The sequence below is a fragment of the Mobula birostris genome, chromosome 6, assembly GCF_030028105.1.
Source record: "Mobula birostris isolate sMobBir1 chromosome 6, sMobBir1.hap1, whole genome shotgun sequence".
In the NCBI taxonomy this organism is placed as follows: Eukaryota; Metazoa; Chordata; class Chondrichthyes; order Myliobatiformes; family Myliobatidae; genus Mobula; species Mobula birostris.
In genome coordinates, this window is record NC_092375.1 from 96,991,629 (window position 1) to 97,010,945 (window position 19,317).

The 19,317-nt window shown below is 43.1% G+C and overlaps 1 protein-coding gene across 1 annotated transcript in view; it reads left to right on the plus strand.

Annotated features, from left to right (window-relative positions):
• The first annotated feature begins 289 nt into the window (after nt 1–289).
• The window catches only part of ppef1 (protein phosphatase, EF-hand calcium binding domain 1), a 276,249-nt gene continuing 257,221 nt past the window's right edge, over nt 290–19,317 (plus strand). Inside the window, exons 1-4 of the mRNA XM_072259727.1 lie at nt 290–323; nt 683–858; nt 2,010–2,124; nt 10,752–10,798. Of these exons, the coding sequence (XP_072115828.1) occupies nt 290–323; nt 683–858; nt 2,010–2,124; nt 10,752–10,798 (372 nt within the window). The remainder of the gene's footprint in view (nt 324–682; nt 859–2,009; nt 2,125–10,751; nt 10,799–19,317) is intronic.

Consider the following 19,317-nt stretch of genomic DNA (forward strand, 5'->3'; position numbering starts at 1 on the left):
CTCTCTGCAGTCTCCTGTAGTCTATCTCTCTCTGCAGCCTCCTGTAATCCATCAGTCTCTGCAGGGTCTTGTATTCCTGTGAGCTGACGTTTACCATGTGCAGCAAATAACAAGCGAATGATAGCTGCATGACTTCTGTGTCGACTTTGATCAGTTTGCCCGATCATTGTCATTTTTATTCTAATTTTGTTCATTCTTGTAAAATTGTTTATTCCCTACTTTTAATTAATTCTTTTTATGTGTTTCTATGTCCCTTCAAGTAAGATTTTCATTGCACCTCGTACCTACCATGTCTTCATATGAATTCTGCCCTCAGGCAGGAGGTACAGTAGACTGCATACTCGTACTTGTGCATATGACAATCAATTTGACTTTGACAATTATTATTGATGTTTGATCATTTTGACAGCATAACTGGTAAAAAGACTATGTGCACTGGAATGGGTCGATCCTCAGCGTAAGTAATGGTGTAAAAATCTGCAAGGAATAAAGGCTGCAGATTCTTTTGCACAAATTTCTGCTTCTTCTCCATGCAGTTTGCTAACAGATATTGCCGAGTGCAAATAATTTGCATAAAAAGTACACTACCGGTGAGGAGAAACGCAACCAGTTTATTGACCAGATAAATTAAGTTATTGATCTACATCTACTGTTGATAACAGATATTTTTTTCTTATTCCAGGCTTGTTTTCCCAGTTATTGAATCCATTAGGGGAGTTGTGTGACAGTACGGAGTCTGACCAAGTGCTGGGAGATTTAGCCACTAAAGTTCCCAGTTACTACTCAGGACCACGACTTTCTTTTCCTCTTACAGCTTTTGATGCCACTGTATTGCTTAAAGCATTCAAGCAGCGGAAAGTGAGTTAATGTACCAGTTTACAAAGATTCCGGTTTAGAGTCTCTGGCTCCATGAATATCAATTGCACACGTCTGTGGTGACTCACTGAGCAAAGTCTAGCCTGGAAAATCCACTGCACGTTTCATATGTTTGACATGCTATGCAATTTAATGATGGCACACAGCCACCCCTGAACATGACTGTCACAAACTGTGCAAATCCACATCACTCGCACCTGTGTATGACAAATTAATGCACGTGCACTGCTGGTCCTGCAGCAGTGGTATCAATTGACATTGCTGATTCAACTTTACGAGGATGAATAAACAGGAAAGCTGATTTTAACAGTGGGGTCTCTCCTTGAGACTAAGTGAAAGGGTCAGCAACCAGACTAATCCACTACAGAGTTTAAAAGTAGTCAATTGTCTCTGCATGTAAATGTAAGGTACATCCCAGTGTACATTGTTGATGAACTAGGGTTGGTTCCCTGTTTAATAAGAATGGCAAACCATGGGATATGCCAGGCCAGAAAGTTATCCTCATGATTGCCTATTTTTAATCTGTGACTTATTCTGAACCTCTGCCATTTCAAAATATAAAGATTTACACTCACAAGCTACCTTTTATATTCTTGTTAGAAGTACAGCAATATAGATATCTTTCTAACACCAAGAACTCTGCAGCTGATTTGCACGCAAAGTGATGAGCAACAGCAGGAGGTTCCCTAAATATAATTGACTTATTGCCACATGGAGTCCAGTCGATGTTAAGAACTTCCAAGGCTCGCTCTGTCCCCATTGTATTCCACAGTCCCTCAAGTCTGGGATGTTGGTTCAAGATATGATTTTGACAGTGTGTGACTTCTGGTGGTGATCACTTTGGGACAGGCTTTCTAACACTGGCATGTCCCCCAAACGTTAACGAAAGAGCCTTTACTGGATTATTTGAGGGGTGTGAATTAAGAATGGAAAGGATATGTTGATCTATTGGGTTGATGATAATTTGTATTTGTTTGGATCTACTTTTAAATACTGAATTCTAATTCTCTAACTTCTGTAATTTTCTGGGTCCCTGGATACTAAGCATCTAGGGTAATTAGTGCAACATCACACTTTGTATAGTTCCTTGGTTCTGCACTTGCCTGTAACCTTGACATCATTTGCTGTTACAGCAGCTTCACAGCTTGTACGTGCTTCAGCTCCTGCAAGAGACCAAGAAAATTGTGAAAAAAATGCCAAACATCATCCACCTTTCAACCCATTACTCCAAGGATATAACAGTCTGTGGTAGGAAATGTTACCTCTGTTTCTCACTGTTACAAAGAGATGATTCCATCCTCTTCATGCCAGGTCTTACATCTCACGGGGTGTCCCTGAGGGAGTATTGTAAGGCCCTCTGGTAACAAGCAAACTATCCTTATTTTTGTGTAAGTCAAAGTAGTCCAAAGAGCATCTATTAGGGGCTTCGACAGCCAAGATTGTTTGTCGAGTTAACTGGGAAATAATAAAAGAGAGAACATTGGAAGATTCTCACTGCTGTCTGTAAAGAGTGTTTACGTTCTCCCCATGACCGTGCGGTTTTCTCCATGTGCTCTGGTTTCCTCTCACCTTCCAAAGATGTACAGGTGAGGGTTAGTAAATTGCGGGAAAGCTACACTGGTGCTAGAAACAGGCGCAGTTGGGCCAGCCCAGCACATCCTTAGACTACAGTGGTCATTGACGCAAATGACACATTTCACTCTATGCTTTGATGTTTTGATGTACATGTGACAAATAAAGTGAATCTTCAATATTAATTTTAATCTTCATCTAGAACCCATCAGGCATTCTAATCTGGGCACAGGCCACCCTTCTGTATCTACATTGTCTTTTTGTATGTGTGATGGAGCTGTTTCTGTGAATGGAAAAACGGTGTACAAAAAACACAGCCAGGAATTTGAACCCAGGCTTTTCAATCCCTTGTCTTCCCAATTGCCTCACCTTGACTTTGACCTATTTGCAAATCCCTCTGAGTGTGGGGATTACCAGTCTCTCAGCTTTTCAAAAAAATATGCCACTTCTTTTTAAACATAGAAACATAGAAAATAGGTGCAGGAGTAGGCCATTCGGCCCTTCGAGCCTGCACCGCCATTTATTATGATCATGGCTGATCATCCAACTCAGAACACCGCCCCAGCCTTCCCTCCATACCCCCTGACCCCCGTAGCCACAAGGGCCATATCGAACTCCCTCTTAAATATAGCCAATGAACTGGCCTCAACTGTTTCCTGTGGCAGAGAATTCCACAGATTCACCACTCTCTGTGTGAAGAAGTTTTTCCTAATCTCGGTCCTAAAAGGCTTCCCCTCTATCCTCAAACTGTGACCCCTCGTTCTGGACTTCCCCAACATCGGGAACAATCTTCCTGCATCTAGCCTGTCCAATCCCTTTAGGATCTTATACGTTTCAATCAGATCCCCCCTCAATCTTCTAAATTCCAATGAGTACAAGCCCAGTTCATCCAGTCTTTCTTCATATGAAAGTCCTGCCATCCCAGGAATCAATCTGGTGAACGTTCTCAGTACTCCATCTATGGCAAGGATGTCTTTCCTCAGATTAGGGGACCAAAACTGCACACAATACTCCAGGTGTGGTCTCACCAAGGCCTTGTACAACTGCAGTAGTACCTCCCTGCTCCTATACTCAAATCCTCTCGCTATAAATGCCAGCATACCATTCGCCTTTTTCACCGCCTGCTGTACCTGCATGCCCACTTTCAATGACTGGTGTATAATGACACCCAGGTCTCATTGCACCTCCCCTTTTCCTAATCGGCCACCATTCAGATAATAATCTGTTTTCCTATTTTTGCCACCAAAGTGGATAACTTCACATTTATCCACATTAAATTGCATCTGCCATGAATTTGCCCACTCACCCAACCTATGCAAGTCACCCTGCATCCTCTTAGCATCCTCCTCACAGCTAACACTGCCACCCAGCTTCGTGTCATCCGCAAACTTGGAGATGCACCGCTTTCCAAATGTGCTGTTATCACATCCTTGATAACTGACTCCAGCAGTTTCCCCACCACCGACGTTAGGCTAACCGGTCTATAATTCCCCGGTTTCTCTCTCCCTCCTTTTTTAAAAAGTGGAGTTACATTAGCCACCCTCCAATCCTCAGGAACCAGTCAGAATCTAACGAGTTTTGAAAAATTATCACTAATGCGTCCACTATTTCTTGGGCTACTTCCTTAAGCACCCTGGGATGCAGACCATCTGGCCCTGGGGATTTATCTGCCTTCAATCCCTTCAATTTACCTAACACCACTTCCCTACTAACATGTATTTCGCTCGGTTCCTCCATCTCACTGGACCCTCTATCCCCTACTATTTCTGGAAGATTATTTATGTCCTCCTTAGTGAAGACAGAACCAAAGTAATTATTCAATTGGTCTGCCATGTCCTTGCTCCCCATAATCAATTCACCTGTTTCTGTCTGCAGGGGACCTACATTTGTCTTTACCAGTCTTTTCCTTTTTACATATCTATAAAAGCTTTTACAGTCCGTTTTTATGTTGCCTGCCAGTTTTCTCTCATAATCTTTTTTCCCCTTCCTAATTAAGCCCTTTGTCCTCCTCTGCTGAACTGTGAATTTCTCCCAGTCCTCAGGTGAGCCACTTTCTCTGGCTAATTTGTATGCTTCTTCTTTGGAATTGATACTATCCCTAATTTCTCTTGTCAGCCACAGGTGCACTACCTTCCTTGATTTATTCTTTTGCCAAACTGGGATGAACATTTGTTGCAGTTCATCCATGCAACCTTTAAATGCTTGCCATTGCATATCCACCGTCAATCCTTTAAGTGTCATTTACCAGTCTATCTTAGCTAATTCACGTCTCATACCTTCAAAGTTACCCCTCTTTAAGTTCAGAACCTTTGTTTCTGAATTAACTATGTCACTCTCCATCTTAATGAAGAATTCCACCATATTATGGTCACTCTTACCCAAGGGGCCTCTCATGACAAGATTGCTAATTAACCCTTCCTCATTGCTCAAAACCCAGTCCAGAATAGCCTGCTCTCTAGTCGGTTCCTCGACATGTTGGTTCAATAAACCATCCCGCATACATTCCAAGAAATCCTCTTCCTCAGCACCTTTACCAATTTGGTTCACCCAATCTACATGTAGATTGAAGTCACCCATTATAACTGCTGTTCCTTTATTGCACACATTTCTAATTTCCTGTTTAATACCATCTCCGACCTCACTACTACTGTTAGGTGGCCTGTACACAACTCCCACCAACGTCTTCTGCCCCTTAGTGTTACGCAGCTCTACCCATATCAATTCCACATCTTCCCGGCTTATGTCCTTCCTTTCTATTGCATTAATCTCTTCTTTAACCAGCAAAGCCACCCCACCTCCCCTTCCTTCATGTCTATCCCTCCTGAATATTGAATATCCCTGAACGTTGAGCTCCCATCCCTGGTCACCCTGGAGCCATGTTTCTGTGATCCCAACTATATCATAATCACTAATAACAATCTGCTTTTCAATTCATCCACCTTATTACGAATGCTCCTTGCATTGACACACAAAGCCTTCAGGCGCTCTTTTACAACTCTCTTAGCCCTTATACAATTATGCTGAAAAGTGGCCCTTTTTAATGCTTGCCCTGGATTTGTCGGCCTGCCACTTTTACTTTTCTCCATAGTACTTTTTGTTTCTACCCTCACTTTACACCCCTCTGCCTCTCTGCACTGGTTCCCATCCCCCTGTAGTGAACTAACCTCCTCACGCCTAGCCTCTTTAATTTGATTCCCACCCCCCAACCATTCTAGTTTAAAGTCACCTCAGTAGCCCTCACTAATCTCCCTGCCAGGATATTGGTCCCCCTAGGATTCAAGTGTAACCCGTCCTTTTTGTACAGGTCACGCCTGCGCCAAAAGAGGTCCCAATGATCCAAAAACTTGAATCCCTGCCCCCTGCTCCAATCCTTCAGCCACGCATTTATCCTCCACCTCATCGCATTCCTACTCTCACTGTCGCGTGGCACAGGCAGTAATCCCGAGATTACTACCTTTGCGGTCCTTTTTCTCAACTCCCTTCCTAGCTCCCTATATTCTCCTTTCAGGACCTCATCCCTTTTCCTACCTATGTCATTGGTACCTATATGTACCACGACCTCTGGCTCCTCACCCTCCCACTTCAGGATATCTTGGACACGATCAGAAATATCCCAGACCCTGGCACCAGGGAGGCAAACTACCATCCGGGTCTCTGGACTGCGTCCACAGAATCGCCTATCTGGCCCCCTTACTATTGAGTCCCCTATCACAACTGCCCTCCTCTTCCTTGCCCTACCCTTCTGAGCTACAGGGCCGGACTCTGTGCTGGAGGCACAGCCACTGTCGCTTCTCCCGGGTAAGCTGTCCCCCCCAACAGTACTCAAACAGGAGTACCTGTTGTTCAGGGGCACAGCCACCGGGGTACCCCCTATTACCTGACCTTTCCCCTTCCCCCTCCTAACCGTGACCCACTTGTCTGCCTCCCGTGGCCCCGGTGTGACCACCTGCCTGCAACTCCTCTCTATCACCTCCTCACTCTCCCCGACCAGACGAAGGTCATCGAGCTGCAGCTCCAGTTCCGTAATGCGGTCCCTTAGGAGCTGCATCTCGATGCACTTGGCGCAGATGTGGACGTCCGGGAGGCTTGTAGACTCCAGGGCCTCGCACATCCGACACCGAGAGCAATAAACTGCCCTCACACTCATACTGCCCCTCTCCTCAAATAACAACAGAAAATGAGTGCCAAACCTTCCTCATCTCGCCTGTTTCCGCCTAAGCCCGTTGAGCCGAAGCCCTTAAGTCTTCACTCTGCTCCTGGCTCACTCCGCAGCCCGCAAACTCCGCTGCCCGCTCTATGAGGCTCTGTTCCTTTTAAATCTGCCGCGCTGCACAGCCCGACGTCACACGCCTGCGCATCAAAGTGGTGGGTTTCACACTTCTTGCGGTTGTCATTTTCTTGCCCTGTCCCTAAGCCTTACATGTAATCTTTATCACATGTATAAATGTTTATCCATGTGCCACTCCACAGTTTACAGTCAGCCATCCCATAAATATATCCCTACTGTGCTTTCTGTTCACCGCTCTCTGTCCGTGCTAATTTATTATCCCAAGCCCTATAAATCCTAATTTTCTCCACAGATATTAAAGTCGTATTCAAAAGAATGCTTTCTAAAATACAAACGTGCTATATCCACTAGCCTTATACACCCCACCTGTTACATCTTCAATTACTTTTATAGATCTGGGAATCATAACTATGCTTCTATAAACGCAAATGTGAGAAAATCTGCAGATGCTGGAAATTCACGCAACACACACAAAATGCTGGTGAACGCAGCAGGCCAGGCAGCATCTCTAGGAAGAGGTACAGTCGACGTTTCAGGCCGAGACCCTTCGTCAGGACTAACTGAAGGAAGAGATAGTATCTATCTCTTATTATCTCTTCTTTCAGTTAGTTCTGACGAAGGGTCTCAGCCTGAAACGTTGACTGTACTTCTTCCTATAGATGCTGCCTGGCCCGGGCTGTTCCACCAGCATTTTGTGTGTGTTGCTAGGCTTCCAGAAAATCTTGCTGCCAACATAATAATAGCTTTCTGCTTGCTGTTGTTAGTAAACTTGCCTACAAGTTCTTGTTCTCTCTCTCCACCCCGCCCCACCTCTTTCAACAACACAGTTACAATCTATACCTTTCAAGCTTAATGGGGACAATCTCCCTAGAAAATTACTTGATCACCAGGGGTTTTAAACTAGGTTTGCCAGAGTTCCAGGCAGAGAGCAGAGTAGCTACGGGAAAAGATGTTGTTAAAAGACAGGAATGGAAATGTTGAGCATGATGTTCTGGCTGAGTTGAGATTCTTTCAATACGATGAGTATTGTAGGAAAGGGGAAGGATAATATCACTAGTCAAGGAAAAAGTCACGGCACTGCTCACACAGGACAGACTGGAGAACTCATCTACTGAGGCTATGTGGGTGAACTGAGGAACAAGAAAGGGATGATCACTTTAATGAGATTATATTATAGATGACTCAATATTGAGTGGGATTTAGAGAAGAAAGGTTGTATTAGTAGGTGATTTTAATTTTCCGCACATTGACTGCAACTCCCATGCTGTAAAATGGCTGGATGCAATAGAGTTTGTCAAATGTGTTCAGGAAAGTTTCCTTAATCAGTACATAGAAGTCTCAACTAGAGAGAGCGTGATACAAGATCTCTTATTAGGGAACAAATCAGGCCAGGTGACAGAGTTTTGTATAGGAGAACACTTTGGACCTAGAGAACAAATACCATTAGTTTCAAGATAATTATGGAGAGAGAGAGGTTTGGTCTTCAGGCTGAGATTCTAAATTGAAGAAGGGACAATTTTGATGGTATCAGAAAGGACCTCGTAAAGTGTGGATTCAGACAGGTTGTTTTCTGGTGGAAGTGTGCTTGCTAAGTGAGAGGCCTTCAGAAGTGAGGTTTTGAGAGTACGGAGTGCATATGTTCCTGTCAGAGTAAAAGGCAAGGCTAGCAGGTTTAGGGAATCTTGGTTTTCAAGAGATATTGAGGCCCTGGTTAAGAAGAAGAATGAGGTGCATGGCTGGTTTAGGCAACAAGGATCAAATAAGGTACTTGAGGAGTATAAGAAATGCAAGAGTACACTTAAAAGGGAAATCAGGGGGAGCTAAAACAAGGCACAAGGTTACTCTAGCAGACAAGGTGAAGGAGATATATTGAAAGCAAAAGGATAGCAAGGGACACATTTGGTCCTCTTGAAGATCAGCTTGGTCACTTATACATGGAGCCAAAAGACATAGGAAAGATCTTAAATGGATTTTTTGCATCTGTATTTACTCAGGAGATGGGCACAGAGTCTATAGAACTGAGGCAAAACAGCAGTGAGGTCATGGATTGCATTGGGATTGTAGAGGAGAGGGTATTTGCTTTCTTGAGGCAGATTAGGGTGGATAAATCCCCAGGGTCTGACAGGATGTTCCCTCGGACCCTGTGGGAGACTTGTGCAGAAATTGCAAGGACCTAGCAGAGATATTTAAATATCCTTAGCCTTGGATGAAGTGCCAGAGAACTGGAGGATAACTGATGTAGTCCCGTTGTTTAAGAATAAGCCAAGAAAATATGGGCCAGTGAGCCTGACATTAATAGTGGGTAAGTTATTGGAAGGTATTCTAAGGGACTGTTATATAATTATTTGGATGGACAGGGACCGATGGGATAGTCAATGTGGCTTTGTGTGTGGTAGGCTGTGTCTAATCAATTTTATAGAGTTTTTTGAGGAAGTTATCAGGAGTGTTGATGAAGGAAAGAGAGTAGATGTAGTCTACATGGACTTTGGCAAGGCATTTGATATGGGAGGTTGGTCAAAAAGGTTCAGCTGCTTGGCATTCAGGGAGGTAGTAACTGGATTAGACATTGGCTTCATGGGAGAAGCAAGAGAGTGGTTGTAGAGGGTTGCATCTCTGACTGGAGGCCTGTGACTAATGAAGTGTTGGGTCCATTGTTATTTGTCATTTATATCAACGATCTAGATGATAATGTGGTAAACTAGATCACCAGATTTGTGGATGACACCAAGATTGGGAGGTGCAATGGACAGTGAGTAAGACTATCATAGCTTGCAGCAGGATATGGACTAGCTGGATAAATGAGCTAAAAATAGCAGATGGAATTTACTCAGACTAGTGCGATGTGTTACACTAAGCCAGGACAGGACACATACTGAACGGTAGGGCACTGATGAGTGTGGTAAAACAGAGGGATCAGGGAATACAGATGCATAATCCTTGAAAGTGGCATCACAGGTAGATAGGGTCATAAAAAAGAGCTTTGGCACATTTAGCACATAAATGAAAATATCAAGTCCTGGAGTTTGGAGTTGGAATATTATAACGAAGTTGTTCACAATACTGGTGAGGCCTAATTTGGAGCATTGCATGCAGTTTTGGTCACCTACCTACAGGAAAGTTATCAATAAGATTGAAAGAGTGCAAGGAAAATTTCTAAGGATGTTGCAGGGACTTGAGGACCTGAGTTATAAGGGAAAGGTTGAATAGGTTAGGACTTTTTTTTCCCTGGAGTGTCGGAGAATGAGGGGAGATTTGATAGAGGTAAACAAATTTATGAGGGGTATAGATAGGATAAATGTAAGCAGGCTTTTTACTCTGAGGTTGAGTGAGTCTAGAACTAGAGGTCATGAGTTGGGGTGAAAGTTGAATGTTTAAGGGGAACATAAGGGGGAACTTCTTCACTCAGAGGGTGATGAGAGCGTGGAATGAGCTGCCAGCAGAAGAGGTGGATGCGGGTTCTGGAAAGTTGGGTTAAATGGATGGGAGGGCATGGAGGGCTATGGTCCAGGTGCAAATTGATGGGACTAGGCAGAATAATAGTTTGGCACAGACTACTTGGGCCGAAGAGCTTGCTTCTGTGTTGTGGTGTGTTCCACGACTCCACCATTGTACAATTGATCATGATCTGACAGTTCATTTTGTGATTGTGATTGTGATGAACATCTCAGGGTACCGCAGTAGCAAAGTGGTTAGCGTGACACTCTTACAGCTAGGTGTCAATTCCGGCGCCCTCTGTAAGCAAGTTTGTATATTCCTTCCCCTGTGCGTGTGAGTTTCCTTGGGATGCTCCGGTTTCCTCCTACAGTCCAAAGACGTACTGGTTAGTGGGTTAATTGGTCATTATAAATTGTCCTGTGATTAGGCCAGAATTAAAGCGGTGGGTGGCTGGCTCGTGTGGCTCAGTAAGTCAGAGGGATCTATTCCGCACGGTATCACTAAATAAATAAATAAATAACTCAAGCACTCTGCTTGGTACATAACTTGTAGAATATTAATACTTTCTCATGTCTTTCAGGAGACTTACATGGGAAGCTAGATGACCTGCTGCTAATATTCTACAAGGTAAGGAAGGCAGTGCATTCTTACATGTTTAACTGTGCATCTCAGTCTAAGGAAAATGTGCTGGAGATTTAATTAGTTAAAATTAATATTTCAGAAATATCAATATTCCAAAATGCGTCAACTACCATTGTTACTGAGGTACAGTTTCAAAACCAGTAATGGAATAGTATTTTAGAGTCATGGAGTTATAGATGAAAACAACACGAAACAGGTCCAACTCACCCTGCTGACCAAAGTTGGTCCCATTGCTCACAACGGGATGACAGAGAATTGGAGGCATGGGGTATAAAGAGACAAGGGGTATAAAGAGACGTCGGGTATAAAGAGACAAGGCGTATAAAGAGGCAACGGGTATAAAGAGAGGTAGGGAATGAAGAGACAAGGGATATAAAGAGACATGGGGTATAAAGAAACAAGGGGTATAAAGAGGCAAGGGGTATAAAGAAGAGTGGGGTATGAAGAGACAAGGGGTATAAAGAGACATGGGGTATAAAGAGGCATCGGGTATAAAGAGGCAAGGGGTACAAAGAGGCAAGGGGTATAAAGAGGCGTGGGGTATGATGAGACAAGGGGTATAAAGTGACATGCGGTATAAACAGAAGGGGTATAAAGAGGCGTGGGGTATAAATAGACAAGGGATATAAAGAGACATGAGGTATAAAGAGACAAGGGGTATAAAGAGACAAGGGGTATAAAGAGACATGGGGTATAAAGAGACATGGGGTATAAATAGGTGTGGAGTGTAAAGAGACGTGGGGAATAAAAAGACATGGGGTATAAAGAGAAAAGGGGTATAAAGAGACAAGGGGTATAAAGAGGCGTAAGGTATAAAGAGACATTGGGTATAAAGAGGAGTGGGGTATAAAGGGACATGAGGTATAAAGAGGCAAGGAGTATAAAGAGACAAGGGGTATAAAGAGCCAAGGAGTATAAACAGACAAGGGTATAAAGAAACAAGGGGTATAAAGAGGCCAGGGGTATAAAGAGACAAGGGGTATAAAGAGACAGGGGGTATAAATAGGCATGGGGTGTAAAGAGGCGTGGGGAATAAAAAGACATGGGGTATAAAGAGACAAGGGGTATAAAGAGGCGTAAGGTATAAAGAGACATGGGGTATAAAGAGGAGTGGGGTATAAAGGGACATGAGGTATAAAGAGGCAAGGGGTATAAAGAGACAAGGAATATAAAGAGACAAGGGATATAAAGAAGCAAGGGGTATAAAGAGACGTGGGGTATACAGAAACAAGCGGTATAAGGAGGAATGAGGTATGAAGAGACAATGGGTTAGAAGAGGGGTGGGTTATAAAGAGACACGGGGTATAAAGAGACAAGGGGTATAAAGAGACAAGGAGTATAAAGAGGCAATGTGTATAAAGATGCAAGGGGTATAAAGAGACAAGGTTTCTAAAGAGGCAAGGGGTATAAAGACACATGAGGTATAAATAGGCGTGGGGTGTAAAGAGGCGTGGGGAATAAAGAGACATGAGGTATATAGAGAAATGGGGTATAAAGAGGCAAGAGGTATAAAGAGACATGGGGTATAAAGAGGCTAGGGGTATAAAGAGACATGGGGTATAAATATGCGTGGGGAATAAAGAGACAAGGGGTATAAAGAGACATGGGGTATAAATAGGCGTGGAGTGTACAGAGGCGTGGGGAATAAAAAGACATGGGGTATAAAGAGAAAAGGGGTATAAAGAGGCGTAAGGTATAAAAAGACATGGGGTATAAAGAGGAGTGGGGTATAAAGAGACATGAGGTATAAAGAGACAAGGGGTATAAAGAGACAAGGAGTATAAAGAGACAAGGGGTATAAAGAGACATGGGGTATAAAGAGGCATGGGGTATAAAGATGCAAGGGGTATAAAGAGACATGGGGTATAAAGAGACAAGGGGTGTAAAGAGGCAAGGCATATAAAGAGGCGTGGGGTATAAAGAGATAAGGGGTAGAAAGAGACAAGGGGTATAAAGACACATGAGGTATAAATAGGCGTGGGGTGTAAAGAGGCGTGGGGAATAAAGAAGCAAGGGGCATCAAGAGACAAGCGGTATAAAGAGATATGGAGTATAAAGAGCCAATTGGTATAAAGAGGAGTGGGGTATAAAGAGACAAGGGGTATAAAGAGGCAAGGGGTATAAAGAGACATGAGGTATAAAGAAGCGTGGGGTATAAGGAGACAATGGTTATAAAGAGACATGGGGTATAAAGAGACGAGGGGTGTAAAGAGGCGAGTAGTATAAGGAGACAAGGGGTATAAAGAGAAAATGGGTATAAAGAGGCATGGGGTATAAAGACACAAGGGGTATAAAGAGACAAGGGGTATAATGAGACAAGGAGTATAAATAGACAAGGGGTATAATGAGGCGTTGGGTAAACAGAGACAAGGGAAATAAAGTGGCATGAGGTATGAAGAGACAATGGGTATAAAGAGGCGTGGGGTATAAAGAGACATGGGGTATAAAGAGACATGGGGTATAAAGAGACATGGGGTATAAAGAAGTGTGGGGTATAAAGAGAAAAGGGGTATAAAGAGACATGGGGTATAAAGAGACATGGGGTATAAAGAGACATGGGGTATAAAGAAGTGTGGGGTATAAAGAGACAAGGGGTATAAAGAGACATGGGGTATAAAGAGACATGGGGTATAAAGAGACATGGGGTATAAATAGGCGTGGAGTGTAAAGAGACGTGGGGAATAAAAAGACATGGGGTATAAAGAGAAAAGGGGTATAAAGAGACAAGGGGTATAAAGAGGCGTAAGGTATAAAGAGACATTGGGTATAAAGAGGAGTGGGGTATAAAGGGACATGAGGTATAAAGAGGCAAGGAGTATAAAGAGACAAGGGGTATAAAGAGCCAAGGAGTATAAACAGACAAGGGTATAAAGATGCAAGGGGTATAAAGAGACATGGGGTATAAAGAGACAAGGGGTATAAAGAGACATGGGGTATAAATAGGCATGGGGTGTAAAGAGGCGTGGGGAATAAAAAGACATGGGGTATAAAGAGGAGTGGGGTATAAAGAGACATGGGGTATAAAGAGGCAAGGGGTATAAAGAGACATGGGGTATAAAGAGACATGGGGTATAAAGAGGCAAGGGGTATAAAGAGACATGGGGTATAAAGAGACAATGAGTATAAAGACACGTGGGTTATAAAGAGACATGGGGTATAACGAGGCAATGGGTATAAAGAGACATGGGGTATAAAGAGACATGGGGTATAAAGAGGCAAGGGGTATAAAGAGACAAGGGGTATAAAGAGACATGGGGTATAAAGAGGTGTGGGGTATAAAGAGAAAAGGGGTATACACAGAAAAGGGGTATAAAGAGGCAAGGGGTATAAAGAGACATGAGGTATAACGAGACCTGGGGTATATAGAGGCATGGGGAATAAAGAGACGTGGGGTATAAAGAGTCAAGGGATATAAAGAGACAAGGGGTATAAAGAGGCATGGGGTATAAAGAGACATGGGTTATGAAGTAGCAAGCGTTATAAAGCGACATGGGGTATAAAGAGACAAGGGGTATAAAGAGACATTGGGTATAAAGAGACATGGAGTATAAAGAGGCAATGGGTCTAAAGAGGCGTTGGGTGTAAAGAGGCGTTGAGGATGAAGAGACATGGGGTATAAAGAGACAAGCGGTATAAAGAGGCAAGGAGTATAAAGAGGCAAGGAGTATAAAGAGGCAAGGAGTATAAAGAGACAAGGAGTGTAAAGAGACAAGGAGTGTAAAGAGACATGGGGTATAAAGAGACAACGGGTATAAAGAGGCACGGGGTATAGAGGGACAAGGGATATAAAGAGAAAGGGGTATAAAAAGGCAAGGGTTATAAAGAGACATGGTGTATAATGAGACAAGGGGTATAAAGAGGCGTAGGGTTTACAGAGACAAGGGGTATAAAGAAGCATGGGGTATAAAGAGACAATGGGTATAAAGAGGCATGGATTATAAAGAGACATGGGGTATAAAGAGACAAGTGGTATAAAGAGACATGGGGTATAAAGAGACAAGGGGTGTAAAGAGACAAGGGGTGTAAAGAGGCGTGGGGTATAAAGAGACAAGGGGCATGATGAGACATAGGGTATAAAGAGACGGGTTATAAAGAGATGAGGGGTATAAAGAGGCGTGGGGTATAAAGAGACATGGGGTATAGAGAGACAAGCGATATAAAGAGACATGGAGTATAAAGAGGCAATGGGTATAAAAAGACAAGGGGTGTAAAAAGACATGGGGTATAAAGAGACAGGGGGTATAAAGATGCGTGGGGTAAAAAGAGACAAGGGGTATGAAGAGGCAGGGGGTATAAAGAGACAAGGGGTATAAAGAGACAAGGGATATAAAGTGCGTGGGGTATAAAGAGGCATGGGGTGTAAAGGTACATGGGGTATAAAGAGACAAGGGGTATAAAGAGGAAAGGAGTATAAAGAGACATGGGTTATAAAGAGACAAGGGGTATAAATAGGAGTGGGGTATAAAGAGACAAGGGCTATAAAGAGGTATTGGGTGTAAAGAGGTGTGGTGAATAAAGTGACAAGCGGTATAAAGAGACAAGGGGTATAAAGAGCCAAGGAGTATAAAGAGACAAGGGGTATAAAGAGACATGGGGTATAAATAGGTGTGGGGTGTAAAGAGGCGTGGGGAATAAAAAGACATGGGGTATAAAGAGGCGTAAGGTATAAAGAGACATGGGGTATAAAGAGGAGTGGGGTATAAAGAGACAAGGGTATAAAGATGCAAGGGGTATAAAGAGACAAGGGGTATAAAGAGACAGGGGGTATAAATAGGCATGGGGTGTAAAGAGGCGTGGGGAATAAAAAGACATGGGGTATAAAGAGACAAGGGGTATAAAGAGGCGTAAGGTATAAAGAGACATGGGGTATAAAGAGGCAAAGGGTATAGAGAGGCAAGGGGTATAAAGAGACATGGGGTATACAGAAACAAGCGGTATAAAGAGGAATGAGGTATGAAGAGACAATGGGTTAAAAGAGGGGTGGGTTATAAAGAGACACGGGGTATAAAGAGACAAGGGGTATAAAGAGACATGGGGTATAAAGAGAAATGGGGTATAAAGAGGCAAGGGGTATAAAGAGACATGGAGTATGAAGAGGCAATGTGTATAAAGAGACATGGGGTATAAAGAGAAATGGGGTATAAAGAGGCAAGGGGTATAAAGAGACATGGGGTATAAAGAGAAATGGGGTATAAAGAGGCAAGGGGTATAAAGAGACATGGGGCATAAATATGCATGGGGTGTAATGAGGCGTGGGGAATAAAGAGACAAGGGGTATAAAGAGACATGGGGTATAAAGAGACAAGGGGTATAAAGAGCCAAGGAGTATAAAGAGACAAGGGGTATAAAGAGACAAGGGGTATAAAGAGACATGGGGTATAAAGAGACATGAGGTATAAATAGGCGTGGGGTGTAATGAGGTGTGGGGAATAAAGAGACATGGGGTATAAAGAGACATGGGGTATAAAGAGACATGGGGTATAAAGAGACAAGGGTATAAAGAGACATGGGGTATAAAGAGACATGGGGTATAAAGAGACAAGGGGTGTAAAGAGGCAAGGCATATAAAGAGGCGTGGGGTATAAAGAGATAAGGGGTATAAAGAGACATGGGGTATAAAGACACATGAGGTATAAATAGGCGTGGGGTGTAAAGAGGCGTGGGGAATAAAGAAGCAAGGGGCATCAAGAGACAAGCGGTATAAAGAGATATGGAGTATAAAGAGCCAATTGGTATAAAGAGGTGTGGGGTATAAAGAGGCAAGGGGTATAAAGAGACAAGGGGTATAAAGAGACAAGGGGTATAAAGAGACATGAGGTATAAAGAAGCGTGGGGTATAAGGAGACAATGGTTATAAAGAGACATGGGGTATAAAGAGACGAGGGGTGTAAAGAGGCGAGTAGTATAAGGAGACAAGGGGTATAAAGAGAAAATGGGTATAAAGAGGCATGGGGTATAAAGACACAAGGGGTATGAAGACACAAGGGGTATAAAGAGACAAGGGGTATAAAGAGACAAGGGTTATAAAGAGACATGGGGTATAAAGAGACAAGGGGTATAAAGAGGCGTGGGGAATAAAGAGACATGGGGTATAATGAGACAAGGGGTATAAAGAGGCAAGTGTTATAAAGAGGCAAGGGGTATAATGGGGCATGAGGTATGAAGAGACAATGGGTATAAAGAGGCGTGGGTTATAAAGAGACAAGGGGTATAAAGAGAAAAGCGGTATAAAGGGACATGGATATGAAGAGGCAATGGGTATAAAGAGACATGGGGTATAAAGAGACAAAGGGCGTAAAAAGTCAAGGGGTATAAAGAAACAAGGGTATAAATATGCAAGCGGTATAAAGAGGCAACGGGTATAAAGTGACATGGGATATAAAGAGACAAGGGGTATAAAGAGGCATGGGGTATAAAGAGACAAGAGGTGTAAAGAGGCGTGGGGTATAAAGAGGCAAGGGCTATAAAGAGAAAAGGGATATACACAGACATGGGGTATAAAGAGGCAGGGGGTATAAAGAGACATGGGGTATACAGAGATCTGGGGTATATAGAGGCGTGGGGAATGAAGAGACATGGGGTATAAGGAGACAAAGAGGAAAAGGGACAAGGGTTATAAAGAGACAAGGGGTATAAAGACGCATAGGTTATAAGGAGACATGGGGTATAGAGAGACATGGAGTATAAAGATGTGTGGGGTATAAAGTGACAATGGGTATAAAGACGCATAGGTTATAAGGAGACATGGGGTATAGAGAGACAAGCGGTATAAAGAGACATGGAGTATAAAAAGGCAATGTGTATAAAGAGGCGTGGGGTGAAAAGAGGCAAGGGGTATAAAGAGACAAAGGTTTTAAAGAGACATGGGGTACAAAGAGGCGTGGGGTATAAAGATGCAAGCGATAAAATGACATAAGGGGTATAAAGAGACAAGGGGTATAAAGAAGCAAGGGGTATAAAGAGACAAGGGGTATATACTGGCGTGGGGTATAAAGAGGCAAGGGTTATAAAGAGACATGGGGTATACAGAGACAAGCGGTATTAAGAGGCATGAGGTATGAAGAGACAATGGGTTAAATGAGGCGTGGGTTATAAAGAGACATGGAGTATAAAGAGACATGAGGTATAACGAGACCTGGGGTATATAGAGACATGGGGAATAAAGAGACGTGGGGTATAAAGAGACAAGGGATATAAAGAGACAAGGGGTATAAAGAGGCATGGGGTATAAAGAGACATGGGTTATGAAGTAGCAAGCGTTATAAAGCAACATGGGGTATAAAGAGACAAGAGGTATAAAGAGACATCGGGTATAAAGAGAGATGGAGTATAAAGAGGCAATGGGTATAAAGAGACATGGGGTATAAAGGCACATGGGGTATAAATAGGCGTGGGGTGTAAAGAGGCATTGGGAATAAAGAGACATGGGGTATAAAGAGAAAAGGGGTATAAAGAGACAAGGGGTATAAAGAGACATAGGGTATAAATAGGTTTGGGGTGTAACGAGGCATGGGGAATAAAGAGACATGCGGTATAAAGAGACAAGGGGTATAAAGAGACAACGGGTATAAAGAGGCATGGGCTATAAAGAGACAAGGGGTATAAAGAGGCATGGGGTATAAAGAGACAAGGGGTATAAAGCGGCATGGGGTATAAAGAGACAATGGGTATAAATAAACATGGGGTATAAAGAGACATGAGGTATAAAGAGACCTGGGGTATATAGAGGTGTGGGGAATAAAGAGACAAGGGGTATAAAGAGACAAGGGATATAAAGAGACAAGGGGAATAAAGAGGCATGGGGTATAAAGCAACATGGGTTATGAAGTAGCAAGCGTTATAAAGCGACATAGGGTGTAAAGAGACAAGGGGTATAAAGAGACATCGGGTATAAAGAGACATGGAGTATAAAGAGGCAATGGGTATAAAGAGACATGGGGTATAAAGAGACAAGGTGTATAAAGAGGCAAGGGTTATAAAGAGACATGGGGTATAAAGAGACAAGGGGTATAAAGATACATGGAGTATGAAGAGGCAATGTGTATAAAGAGACATGGGGTATAAAGAGACAAGTGGTGTAAAGAGGCAAGGGGTATAAAGAGACAATGGGTATAAATAGAGATGGGGTATAAAGAGGTGTAGCGTATAAAGAAACAAGGGGTATACACAGACAAGGGGTTAAAAGTGGCAAGGGGTATAAAGAGACATTAGGTATAAAGAAACAAGGGGTATAAAGAAGCAAGGGGTATAAAGAGACAAGGGGTATAGAGAGGCGTGGGGTATAGAGAGAGAAGGGGTATAAAGGCACATGGGGTATACAGAGACCTGGGGTATATAGAGGTGGGGGGAATAATGAGACGTGGGGGATAAGGAGACAAGGGGTATAAGGAGACAAGGGGTATAAAGAGACAAGGGGTATAAAGAAGCAAGGGGTATAAAGAGACAAGGGGTATATAATGGCATGGGGTATAAAGAGGCAAGGGTTATAAAGAGATATGGGGTAT